Source organism: Aythya ferina (genome assembly GCF_964211825.1).
Source record: "Aythya ferina genome assembly, chromosome: 4".
Taxonomy (NCBI): Eukaryota; Metazoa; Chordata; class Aves; order Anseriformes; family Anatidae; genus Aythya; species Aythya ferina.
Window position 1 is genome coordinate 11,430,981 of NC_140300.1, and position 14,146 is coordinate 11,445,126.

The 14,146-nt window shown below is 36.2% G+C and overlaps 1 protein-coding gene across 4 annotated transcripts in view; it reads left to right on the forward strand.

The window, feature by feature from the left end:
- AFAP1 (actin filament associated protein 1) overlaps positions 1-12,289 on the forward strand; it is a 117,723-nt gene extending 105,434 nt beyond the window's left edge. For 2 of the 4 annotated variants that reach the window (XM_084517064.1, XM_084517066.1), the window contains 5 exons: positions 660-774; positions 2,576-2,740; positions 3,336-3,526; positions 4,218-4,379; positions 8,948-12,289. In XM_084517064.1, the coding sequence (XP_084373190.1) occupies positions 660-774; positions 2,576-2,740; positions 3,336-3,526; positions 4,218-4,379; positions 8,948-8,974 (660 nt within the window). In that variant the 3' untranslated portion in view covers positions 8,975-12,289. Of the gene's footprint in view, positions 1-659; positions 775-2,575; positions 2,741-3,335; positions 3,527-4,217; positions 4,380-6,190; positions 6,254-6,346; positions 6,398-8,947 lie in introns of all 4 variants that reach the window. The other 2 variants (XM_084517063.1, XM_084517065.1) reach the window with 2 other exon arrangements.
- Positions 12,290-14,146: the final 1,857 nt, after the last annotated feature.

A 14,146-nucleotide genomic window follows, 5' to 3' on the forward strand; every position in this document is an offset into this window, starting at 1 on the left:
AAGCATAGAATCATTAAGGTTGAAAAAGACCTCCAAGATGGTCTGGACCTGTCTGGCCATTATGAGGGTTTGTCTTTTTTAAAGAAAGAAAACTTTTAACTAGCAGCTAAAGGTTGATGCATTAACTCCTAATATTTTAAAATGTGCAATAATGGTATCATTGGAAAAATAATAAATCCATGTACCGCAGTGATGGAAAGACCATATAGTAAATAAGAAAGTGTCAAATTTCGGTGTGGCAAACCATGTTGGGTCTTTCTGTATGCAATTAACTTTGAATAACCTGTGTTTCATGAAACTTCACTGTGTGAAATTATGATGTAAAACTCTTCTGCCTCACAATGGCTTAGTACAGTAAATGCTAGAGTTTTGAATAATTTGGAAACCAGGATATCACTAGAGATGGGGTGTTCATCCACTCATTATCCTGTGATTCCCAGTGTTTTCACTTCTGGTATCCTGCTGAGCAGGCAGCTTTCAGAGACAAAATTCCTGAAGGATGCGCCGTCTCCAGCTGGATCAATGTAGTCTATTAAGGTTCTTTGAGCAAGCAACTTTTTTTTTTTTTTTTGTCAAGGTTTGCCCTTGATGAAAGGTTAACTGCAATGCTAGTGGCACAGGAATAGCCAGAGCCCATTTGTACTTTTGTTTTCAAACAGTTTAAAGGCAAGAAACCTCCTGCGACTGCCAATGGGATCACGGGAAAAGTGAGAACATTAAACAACCAACCGAAGAAACCTGAGTCAGTGTCCTGTGTGAAGCGCACAGCGTCCAGTAAGTATATCTCCTCACTGGTGCCACCGTGAATGCAGTTTTGAGGATACCCAAGGCAGCTGTCTTCTTGGCAAATGATAAAGAACCACTATGGTGTTTTTTTTTTTCAGTCTGAGAGACTAGGCAGGAGATGTCTACCAAGGTTTTGAATAGGAGATAGCATGTACATTGGTGACTCAATGTTACTCCAGCCATGCCTTGAGATAAAAGGTTGTGATGTGCAAAATGATAAATATGAAATGTGGCCCTGTGGCTGCCAAAAGTCATGAGAGCAGAAGGAAAAAAATAATCAGTAATGATTCTTCATTTGAGGCAGAGGGTAATTCTGTATTTCTGTTTAAGAGCGGGATGAGAAGCTAGGAAATGCGTTAGAACATTATATTGTTCATAAGCAGATTTACTCTTATCTTTAATGAAAAAGAAAAAGGTACAACAAAATAATGAAGATAACTATAAAGCTCAAAAGCTTCCTTAGATGAGATTTCAATCCATAAACAGCAAATTCAGAATGTGGATTCTTCTGGGCAGGTAGATTGCCTGTAGGTAATATGAAAATATGCTTCCTGAGATGCTCAGTAAAGGAATTTTGTAGAAAGAAAGGAATTTATGAGGAGAAACTTGTCTAATTTCCAATACTATAATTTTTAGCAATTAAAAACAAGCCTAACAAGGATAGTTTTCCTTAAAGAAGAAGAGACAAGAAAAGAGTTATAATTTTTAAGATATAGATTCCAAAATTTGGCTTCTGCTAATGAAGGAATGAACATGGCTTTTTCAGCCCATGGTAATTTTTTAAGAAGTCGTGGATTTGACTGGAACATGGGAAAGTTGGGTTAGACTTTAGGAAAAAGAAAAAAAAAGTGTCATTCTAACTGCACAGGTCAATTTGTACTGGAATAGGTTGTTGTAGTAAAGGCATCTCAGATGCTAAAGACCAATTAAAACTGGTTAGACAACTGTTGGTCAGGAATGGGTTAGGTGAATTTGACTGCCTTCAAATATGCAGACTAACTGATCTGTGTGGTGACCTATTTCCTTTGAGTCTACAGCTGGAGCACAGGTATAGAAGTGGCTGTGAAATAAATTAGAACACATATATGTGAGCCAGGAAAAGAAAGCATTTGTGTGGAAAATTATAAAATCAAATAAAATAAAGAAGAAAGAAAGCTCTAAAGTAACATTGTGTTCTGTTCAGTCAGATGAGAAAAGGTGTGTGTTGTAGGTACTTGAAATAGAAATGGAAAATAGGTAAAAATGGCAACCAAGAAGTTTTTCCTTTGACCACTTTCAATTAAAAATCAAGGCTTCAGAGATAAAGAGAAGCCTCCTTTTCTTTCTCTGAACTACAGAGAACGGCAAGGCCATTAAAAAAAAAAAAAAAAAAAATGATGTGGTATTTCTCATCTTTCACGTAGAAACCTAGAGAACTAACTATGTGTCCCATAGCATTTCTGTAGCTGTGCTTCAGAGCTCATTAGGAATCACAGACCTTCAGAAAAAGCCAGTGGAAGAGTGGCATTAAACCAGTTTCATGAAGTGCTTCTTGTGATGTTCAGACCTAGGGCACAGTTTGGGGTTTTACTGTTAATTTAAGCAAGTCACTGAGGCAGTGGACTGCCTGAACAGCTAAGGAAGCATCTGTACAAAAACATCTATGGTACAAAAGCCTGATTAACCCAAAGTTAAATTGAGAAAACTAAAGGTTTTTTGTGTGTCCCATTTTAAACTGTGATCAAAATTTGAACGGGAGCAGGCAGGAACCAACTGGATCAAATAAATCACTGCCATTTAATATGTACAGATGCAGAGCAGTACAAATATGGCAAGAATCGTGTGGAGGCAGATGCAAAAAGATTACAGAGCAAAGAGGAGGAACTACTAAAGAAGAAGGAAGCGCTGCGGAATAGGCTGGCCCAGCTCCGAAAAGAAAGAAAAGATCTACGCGCTGCCATTGAAGTCAATGCTGGTATGAGGTGCCTTATTGTGCTGAATCCTGCCCACAGTATGTTTAATTTCCCAGCCTTGCATTGTGTGATGAAGGTGTGGCAGTACATGAGGTTTGGCCTTGATGTTAAACTATACTCTATAATGTCTATATTTGTTTGACTTTGATGTTAAACTATACTCTGTAATATCTATATTTGCTTTTTATACATATATACATACATAATGTATGAATATATGTGTGCATTTATATGAATTGATGTGTATATATATATACATATATATGTATACCTGTGAGCTAACAGTGATGGGGACTTAAGCAGAACAGAGGAATAATTTTATTGTGACTAGCTAATTATACTTTCATGACATGGGAGAATAACAAAACAAATACTGATTTGCAACTAGATTAGAAATCTTGGGAAGCAACCTGAAAGAAAACATTTGGTTTCTGTTACTAGATTTTTACATGGAAAAATGCTTTTTGCAAAATATGCAACATTTTTGTGAAGTCATTGATGTTTTGAACTCTTGTTCTTTACTTTGTTAAAAAGAAAATAATTTTTGAAAGTGTCAGTTTAAGCTCATTGTTGACATAACATTTCTGTGGATGACAGGCAGGAAGACCCAAGTAATTCTTGAAGACAAGTTAAAGAAGCTGGAAGAGGAATGTAAAGCAAAGGAGGCTGAGCGTGTAAACCTGGAGCTAGAACTCACTGAGGTGAAGGAGAGCCTTAAGAAAGCCTTGGCTGGTGGCATCACACTGGGCTTAGCTATTGAGCCCAAGTCAGGAACATCAAGCCCACAGGTATGCTAATCCACTGGATATGCAAACCCCAGTACCATGGCTTAGAACGGCTCCAGTAAAATGGATGTGAAATGAGAGTTTTCGTGTAGAGAGAAGTGTACTTTCTAGAGCAATGGGAGCAGGAAAACATGGGAATCACAGGTAATATGTATGTAGTATGTGTGTAGCTATTATTTGTGTTACGATAAGGCACAAAAATTGATGCCTCATTGTCCTCAATAGTTTGCAAGAGCATAAACTGAGACATTGCTCCATCCCAAAGGAAGTTTTAAATACACCAAATCATCATGCAGTGGCTGAGACCTGCTTGTTTTGGTCCCACTGTCACCCTTTGCAATGGCTCACACGTTCTTGATGGAGCGTGGCAACCTTGCTCATGCTATGGAGCTGTGCCAGAAGCAGCTGGGTAGCTGTATTAGAGATATCTAAGAGAGATGTCAGTTCCTCCCTATGACCCATTGTTATTTTATGACAGAAAATGAACTTTAATTTTCATCACAGAACACAGAATTTGTATTTTTTTTATTTCTAATATTGTTCTAGCATGTTCTAGCCCCATTTTCATTTATTCAACGTTATCGTGAGTATGATTTCTTTAAAAATAGTTTCTGTATTTCTAAGTCTAGATGAATAATACTGCCTCTGTGATTATTTGGAGGAAACTCAAGGTAGGGTTTTCACTCTTTATTAGTCTCCAATTTTCAAGCATCGAACTTTGGAAAACTCTCCAATCTCCAGTTGTGATACCAGTGATACCGAGTGCTCAATACCTGTGAACAGTGCAGCAGCTCTGAAGCGACCTCCTTCATCAAATAATTCTCCATGTCGAGGTCATGTACTTCGAAAAGCAAAGGTGAGAAGATGTGTAGCTTTCTTTCTCTGTCCTTCTTCTTACTTTTCTTTTTTTTTTTTTTTTAAAAAAAAAAAGTCTTATTTGCATGTAGAGGGACAGAGGTAGAGAGAGGGAAAGATAGGTTCCTTCTGCTTCTGTTGGTAAAATTTATGTTTAAGAAGAGACTGTACAATATCTAGATTATCTGTATTACTTTATAAATACTGCATGCTTGCCCTCCAGTCAGGGTTGGTTTCACGGAATTGTTTATGGAAGAATTGATAAGTACTTTGACAGACAGATTTAGTTCTACTTCCCTCTCTTTCCCTGTTTTTCTCTGCTCCTTTATAAATTTAATTTGCAAGGTAAGTGGTCTGTGGTGTAAACAGTCCATCCAAAATCCACTAAGTTATACTAACCAGTATAGCTGAAAAGTGGCTGAAAAGTTATAGTAAGTGTTCTGATACAACACATTTTCAGGTTTGGTATTTGCCAGCTGACACAGAACAGAATGGTTCTGCATTACAGTTATTGAAAGTGCATTACGCAATTTAACTACTCTTAATGTACATTTCAAGTAGAAATTAATTTAATGTAATCTCACAAGACAAGCTGAAATTTGCATTCGTGTTGTATTGTTACAAGTTTTTTTCCATTTTTGTGCTTTACGTTCAATGAGATTTGCATGACCGTTCTAGTGGGCTGAATTTGCCAGCAACATAAGCACGTGGGCAGCATATAACCAAGGGTGACAGTAATAGCACTGCCCCGAGCTGTTGTTGATTTAGTAATTCACTGCTAATTGTAATTATAAACAATAATAATCTTAGACATCTGTCTTCTTAGTAGACGCTTTCTGTTCTCAAAATAATAAAATACTCCGCAAAATAGGGATTTTTTAAGTAACTTTCCTTAAAAGCATTTACAGTCTTCATTGATAACACACATTTACAGTGATAAATCTGTCAGGCATAAGCCTGGCACCTAAATGTACTAGATTATAAAACATCATCAGCTCACCAAATGATTTGATTTTATGACACATCCCAGTTTCTCCCTGTGTCTCTCCCAGTCCCCGTTAAGCTCCCTACATTGCCCAAGCCATGAATTAATTCTCGTGCTGTACCTTAAGTGAGCACTTTCCCACCCACCTTTCTCCCTCTTTTTCATGGGCATCAATGGCCTTTTCTGTCATTTAAGTCAGATAACAATAATTAAACTGGGAGTAATTAGTTTCAGTTCTATTTAACTTTGAAGTTTGATGTTTCTGTTTCAAACCTGAAGAAGGATTCAGGTACTCTGAAGTACGCCAATTATACTATAATTTGTCCCAGACAGGTATTATCTCTAACAACACATTTTGTCTTAGATTTGCATGTTAGCTCGGCATTACTGATAAAATATGGTCTAGCAGTTAGAGCACAGTCTTGACAAAAGGGAGCATGGATTTGTTTCAGACGTGCTACAGACTAGACAGGCACATTTAGTCGTTAGAGCTGAAGAAACCTGGGCACTATAAAAACCTGAAAAATTTTGATGTAAAGAATACCTTCCAGATGTAGTTAATTTTTGTGTGCAACTTGCACCATAGAGAATGGTGCATCCTGCTGCGCTGTTTGATATCGCTACACTTTGGATGGCACGATATTTTGGTCAAGTCCTTTTGTAGAGGAATCTTGCATATAAAATCAGGCTAATCTGAAAGGCTATGGAGCTAATAAGTGCATTTCCTACCCTGGGAAAAATAACTCAAAGTATCCAATTCAGCTTTAACAGCTTTTTCCTAAAAACCTCATGCACTAAATATTAACGGTGAAATTTTGCTGAATTAGACGGTGCAACCCAAGCTGTGCTCAGCCCATTCGCAAGGAGCAGCAGCCAAATCCTGCCATCAGGTATGCATCTGCAGCACACCCGCCCTTCAGTGGGAGTTAAATGTGCATATGCGAGGGTGGAATTTGGCTCTCAATTCTTTTGGCCTTTTGCAGTTATGAGTGAGCCCAGGCCTTATAGATGTGGCTAAACAAAGGGAGTCACACGTGAGTATCCCAGAGCAGAACTTACTTGGCTCTTGGTGCATGAATGTCAGTGCAATGTGTGGGAGTGAAGCGGATTTCATGTCCGTGCTAATGCTTGTGTATTCAGCAACTGGCAAATCGCCCACTGTTATGGTTGTATAAGCATTCAAAATGCCTTTTTTTTCCTCCTTTTCCTCTCCACTATGCATTTCAATGCACCGAATGCCTCCCTTCTCACTCCGCCCTTGCACCCAGGATGCTGAGCTTGTCACCAGCCACCCTTTTGTTTGCAGCCACCCTCTTGGCACTGTTGTGCTCAGCAGCCCAGAACACTGCGCTCTTCTCTGCTGGGGCAGCTGCTGCTGCAGAATGTGTGCACTGTCCAGCCTGCTGTGTTAGAGCTGTGTGGCAGAGTGCTGCCCCCAGGGGGGTGTTCTACTCCAGCAGAAATCTCTCCAGATGCATCACCATGAGAGAGAAATGCAGAGGGAAGTAAGAAGATAGATCTAGGGATAAATCTGAAAGCAGCAACAAGGTGGTTGAGTACTTAGACAAACACTGTACATATGTATGCATACAGTTATCTGGATTTTTTTTTAATTTTCCTCATTTCCTCATCAGTTTTTTGGTTGTTGTTGTTTTTGTTTTAAGAATGTATATTTTTCAGCAGTCAGAATGATTTTTTAACCAATTTTGGTAATCTACTGTGCTGGCAATGGGGACTCTAACTAAAATGTAGAAAGTCACAATTTGCATTAGCATTGTGAGTAAAGTAAAATACTCCCAATATCATTGCTGTGCAAGAATAAAGTGATTATTTAAGTGTGTTTCATAGGTCAAGTGACTTTCTAAAATCAAATTTTTATGTGTAGCAAGGAGACTGCAATGATTGCTTCTAATTTGTTTTCAAACTGTTGTATTGGTGAAGGTCAGCAGCTTACATTTTGCTCATGTTTGGGGCTTGGAGAAGAAAATGAGCACTCCTGGTTTCCCAGCTCTCACTCAGTTTGTCAGTGTTGACTTAAACATTCTTTCATTGACTTGAACCATGCTGGAGCAATGGAAACAAAGGAGATGTTCCTTCGGCACCTGCAGAATAAACTGCTGCTTTCAAGGCTTATTTAACACATATTTAAAAAAAAATAAATATCTTCCCTGTTGCTCAGACAAGGACTTCCTTTAGAGGCTTGGCAGCGTAGACTTAGGGAATATATATTTAGCATCCTTTTTCAAAGTAATCTAGAGTTCACCAATCCTGTGTTTTAAGTTTAGGTTTAATTTAATTTAAAGTGTTAACTGAAAAGGGAAAATGCGTTATATCTTAATAAATGGAAAGAAAAAAAAATACCCCAAATTTAAAAAATATTAACCTATTCTATACCTGCTTTATTATTATTTTTTTTCCTCTTATGTTGCTAGAACCAATGACTGTGATTTTAGTGGTGCTTTACTATAGTTGAAGAGGTGTCATGGTCATGCAGCTGTTCAGCCAAACTAATGCTTTTACTGCTTTCAGCAGCAGAAACTGATATTTACATACATAAGTAACAGTTTTCAGCTAGAGCTCTTAAATAGCATGAAATGAGTGTTAAACTCAGGAATTCAGCTTGGGAGCCAACTTAACAGGCTTCCTGCAGAGTATCTCTGCAGAGTCGATGGGTGGGAGAGGAATTTGTAGACCCCGGTTCCTGGCTAGGAACAGCTGTGGAATTGCTCCACAGAGATTACTTCAGCAAGAGGCCAGCTCCTTTGGCACTTCATTATTTCCTGATCTCTGTACGGATGTGTTTAAGGGAGCTGGTACATCATGCATGTCCTAGGCTTGGCCCATCCTTCTTCACATCTTCTCTTCTGATGTAATATTAGGAAGTACTGTAGATATCACCCAAGTCAATAGCAACAAGTTTCCTTAGATGAGGTGTTTAGCTATAGCAAACTCATTGCGACTTTTCAGTTCTGTGGCAGAAGAAATGGCAATCATGATACCTTTATCTGAAATACATGGGTGAAAGCATTATAGATCACATGCGTTGCTGTGGATGGTAGGTGTCATTATCTGCAGTTAACAGGCAGAGAAACTGAGGGATGGAAAAGAAAAGGGATTTCTTAAATTTAATGAGCAATAGGTCAACTTGGATTCTGTATATGGGAAATGAAGACAGTGTTACCTAACTTTACGCTGCCTGTAAGCATCTCTTTTTAGCCATAATGTGTGCTTACCAAGAATTTTACAGTAAACAATGGAAGAGTACGTAAGACTAAAATGACTTGGTGTCAGCTATGAGATATTGAGTGCTTACTTCTCTCTCACATATGTAACTTAGAAAGCCCTAGAAAGTACTAGAAAAAAGTTGCCATATGTAGTCGCAGAGGGGTGGAGGCTGTGCACAGACCGTATCAGGACATACTTGTTAACATTCTCTAACTAATCTGTGGGCAGATGGCTGGATCCAGTAGTCAGTGGAAATACTGTTACTGACCTCAGCTGGTTTTGGCTTAGCAGATCTGATGACATCAGTGAAATATTTTGATTTCTCTAACATTTTCCATATCTTTCTTTCCCCCTTCCAGGAATGGGAGATGAAAAATGGAACATAAGTATAGCAAAACCACTCACTTTCCATAAAGGCCTTACCTATTATGGACCAAGACATAGGCTGCAAAAGACTCATCTAAAAAGTGGTATCAAGTGATACACCATAAGAGGTTTTTATAATTCTGTTAAGTTAATGGTAGCTTGGCGCTAATTTGCCTGTATTCCCTCTACTGTATTGCTATGTAACTACGTGTGCCCCTTTTTATTACATGTAATTCTTCATTTCCACCTTCATTGGTAACGAAAATGAAAATCAAAAAGCAAACCAACCATAGTATGTAAAAAGAGGCATATAGTTGCAATTGAAAGTTTACTTTGCTGAAACAGTATAGAGCAGCAATGTTAATTACATTGCATCAGATGACCTGAACAGCTCTGAAGATAAGTGCGTTCTTTAAGAATGATGTGAAATCATTTCAGGTATGTGCTCTTGCAGGTAATACTGCCTTGAAGAACTCTGCTTGCCACAGAAGTTGCTGAGCCAAGGTTTGCTCATTAGCAGTCACACTGCTGTCCATGTGGCAAAAGAAAACTGAAGAAATGTGTTCACAGGGTCATTCATGACCTTCTTGAACCGAGAAGTCAGGAGCTCTTCATTACCACTGGCCTCAGTGGCAGTGCGAAACAGTGGAATGACACAACTTAGCTGTGAAGAGTTCTCTGATACTTTTTAAGACAGTCACTTTTGTCATTGGGAGATAAAAAGCTGCCATGCTTTGAAGAAAAAAAAAAAAAAAAAGCATTTTAGTACATTCTCTTTATTCTGAAGCACCAGTCATTTTCAAAGGTCATGTTGTCAAGCAATGATTTGTTCCTGACTTTTTAAAATGGCAAACAGGTATTTTTAGATATTACTTCTTTTCTATACTTTTTGAAAAAGAAAAATGATTGAAATTAATCAACAGATAATGGCAACTCAGAATAGCTTATGTGGTCAGTTTTGTTTTGTTTTTTAAATAATATAGTATTGTTAAACTTGAGTTATAGAACACTGCTGTACTTAGTTTCCTTCGTCTTTTCAGACCTCAGCTATTATTTTTGAGGAAGATGAGACTGAAAGGATGATAATTTTAAGGCTCTTTTTATAAATCTTTTTACAAGGAATTGGGGATTTTTTCAGACAGGAGTCCATTTCTGTTTACTAGGAAATTGTGTCTTGCATTTTAGTCTGTAAAATTGTAGATACCTGTTCTTCTTTGTCTCTATGTCACTCCTGCAAAGTTATGTGCAGTAAAATGCCAGCTGAAGTCCTTTAAAATCTCAAGATTGGCTTAAAAAAATCAGGAGAGAGAAAAAAATATATAATAAGTTGGGTTCTTTTAATTTATTCTTTTTTTTTTTTTTTTTAAAGCCTTTGGAGAGCTTTCAATCACATTCTCATGATTTTTCTCCTCAACTATGAGGATTAGAAAATTAATTAAAAAAATTAAAATACTACTCATATTTTAAGATAATCAGAGATGTTAGTGCTGGAATCTGTACTTAAGACTTGCAAGTAGAATCACAGAAGCTGGCAACACAGTAGTTATCAGGGATCAAATCCTGTTACGGTCCAGAGGTCCCGTTAAGGACACCAAAGGACTTCCTGAAGGAACTGTTAGGATTGGCAAGCCCAGAGCCCCAGCACAGAGCTAGCAGAAAGACCCAGCACTTAGCAGCTCCCACAAATCAGGTGTATGCCAAGTGGTTTTGAAAAGCGTGTCCATAATGGTGCACACAGAAGTGCTAAATCCTGTTCCCAAATGTGCCAGGCATCACATTGACCCTTAGCAGAGGAGAAATGGGGTCCTAGATTGGAAAAGGCTCTTTGCTTCCTGGGACTGTGCATTGTACAAAGTGCCACAGGAATGCAAATACTATAGGGAAGCAAGTGTCAGTGTGTTTTTCATCAAAAACAGGATTTTTTTTTATATTATTTTCAGTCATCTGCTTACTTATTACTGTAAGTGGAGGGCACTTTCTATGCTGTATGACTATGGACTAAACATTACCAAGTTCCCATAAACAACAGCAGAAACAAATTTGAAGCAAAAGTAAGTTCATTTAGGCTTTTTATTTCAAATTAAGTTATTTATTTGTATATTTCAATAAATATTTAATTTATATCTGTACATATTTATGATGCAAATTAGGCTTCTAGTAAACATTTGCAAGGATGTAACAGTTGCCATTAAGAAGTGGTCCCGCATAAAGTAATGCAGAGTAATCGAAAGCCAAATTCCTTTGAGTGAGACTTACTTACCTAATATTAATATTGTATCTTCCATCCCCTTTTGCCCATCCTCCTGCAGAGGCTCCTTAAAGCCACTTCCCCACCCTATACTGTATAATTGCGTGTCTCTAATGGTAACATTGCAATTAGCCTTAGTGACATGTCTATTCTTTGTAATGGCCAATGTTTTCAAAGGAGGAAACAAATAAATAAAAACCCACTAGAAATAATCTCTCAATGGACCACATTCAGTGCTGTGAAATGTTCCTTTTTCTTTTTTAATAGTACTGTTGCTGTGCAATTTTTATAAAAAGCAACAGAGCTTGTATTTTCAATGTTTTCAGGATTTCAGGGTCACCAGGCAATCAGTAATAGAGCAGTATGACTTTTTTAAAATGAAATGTATTGTATTTTAAACCATTGCATTTCTATGTCTTTTGAGAAAATGTTACACTTCTGCTTCCTCAACAAACTCCTGTTACTATACCAGGTGCTTTTTTATTTTTTTTTTAATGGGTGATGCTTTTTTAAAAAACAGATCATAATCTTAGGGGATCAAATTTTTTTTTTTTAATGAGATGATTGTGGCAATTTGAATTTTGAAATGGAGAATACTTAATTTAGTATCTTATTTTTTTCATTTATGACACTTTCAAACTAATTGGCCCATGCTGTATGTTGTAAGATAATGTTCTCATATTAAGAATGTAATTATTTCCTTATTGTATTTTTTAAAAAACAAAATCATATTTAAAAATTTCTGTGAAAAAAGCATGAAAGAAACATGAAAAAAGTTTTTGTTTTATTTTTGTTATTGGATTGCCCATTATAATTGACTGTAAATATATTCTTTCTACTGTATTTCTCAATGTATTTAATATTTTTGGCACACATTCATGGAAACTTCTGTAAAAAAAAAAAAAAAGTCCAAAACAGACCCACCTATAAATGTGTGTCTTAGTAGCTTCAACTAACTTCATGCCTTTCTAGTTTATTCTTCAGGAAGTCTTGCAGAGTGTGAAAAAAGACTGGCACCTGGTAGGTGCGACAGATACAAGACCATTATTAATAAAGTTACCTGTCATAAATAAAAGAAGTATTTGCATTGTTGTTTCCTGTTATTTAAAAAAAAAAAAAAAAAGGTATATAAAAGTGTATATAGTATATAAAGTATATATATTTCTTTATGTCACTTTTTTTTGTATCACATTAAAATGTACATTTTTTCTTCAACTTGAATACACTATATCTAAAAGAGAGCCCAGCAATGGAAAACAGCAGTTCAGTGCATTTAGCACTCAAAGCAGAAGGCACTGCTTATCTATTGTCACTATTTGCTTAGATGTCAAACCAATTAATAAATAACATAGTGTACATTTTTATGTACAGTGATAAAAATTACCCCAGAGAAATTAAAGTAGATCAAAATCAGACTACACTAATTATCAGGCAAGATAACTGTGATTATAGCAATTCCTTATAGATGACTGAAAGAAGAGATTGCATAATGATGTGCCATAAGTATTCCTTGTTGCTTTCCCTAGATTTAGCTCTCACCACCACCACCACACTAAAGTTATTACTGAATGTCAAGTTTAAGTAGAAAATACATTTCATCTTACTAAATTCATGGAAGCAGCCTAATTGGTTTCCTTTCTGTACTCACAACCTCCTTGATCTTAGGAGAAAAAGATGGCCAGCGTATGTAAAACATGTCATTGTGATATAACTAATAAGAATTGTGTCACAAGTAGACACAGCTTTTTGTCTACTTAATCAAGGCTTGTAATATTTCACTACTCTTCATGCAATTAAAAAGTCTTCCACCTCAAAAGCAAAGCAAACTATTAACATTTCTCTAGAGAAAGTAAGAATGTTTGTAGGAAATATATATACACTACATATATACAAATTATATATAACACATATATTATATATAATATAATAATTATATTATATAACAATATAATTAATTATACAAATCAATTATATAAAAATTGTATACAATTGTATATACATATTTTATATAAAATATATTTATTTAGAATAGTTGTAATATATACTGTTATTACAGTATAATAATATATAAGCAAAAATTAGAAAATGAATATCTTAATTTACTTAGACTCATGGCCTAAAAATGCCTTATAAATGAACTTAATGGTGTTTTTATTTAAACTAAATTTAATATTGTGTCTGCATACCAAAGGCATCCAATGATGTGAAAGACCTCACCAACACCTTAGCTTACTCCATTGAGGCACCAAAATTATAACTATTGCAGTGCTTTAATGCTAGATTCTTTATCACCCCTGTGACCTTTTCTAAAAAAACAAAAACAAAAACAAGTTGTCTGAAAGTTGAGAATCACCAGGCATCCCTTTTACACTGGGATGTCATTAGTCATGAAGTGCTAAGAGGTCTGTGAGGCTTCTAGGAAAATAACATATTCTGCTTGAATTTTTCAGTACACTTTTGACAAGGTCCATCACAAAGGAATCTTAAATAGCTACTGGATAAAAGGTAAAAGCTTAGTAGGATAAATAACTGGTTGCTAAAAAAAAAAAAAAAAAAAAAAAAAAAAAAAAAAAGAAAAAGGAAAGAAAGAACAAAAAAATCACAAATTCTTTTTTTCCAGTGGCCCTGAGCCTTAGGATACCACAGGGCTGGGGTCTGGGGCTTGTGCATATCAGAATATTCAGAACTAACTGAAAAAAAATAGAAGTGAGATGAAAAAAAGTCTGTTACTGTTTCAGGATATTAACACTAAAATCCAACTACAAGGATTTGCAGAAACTTCACCAGTGATTAAAATGTCAGAAGAAATACAATGTCAATAAATGTAGAAAGAACTGCCAAAGATAAGAAAAGATAAACAATTCCGCAAAATAATCCAGATGTAATTATGAGTGCTGACATAGCTCTGACTACACTCAAAGATGATCATGGATCATAGTTAGGT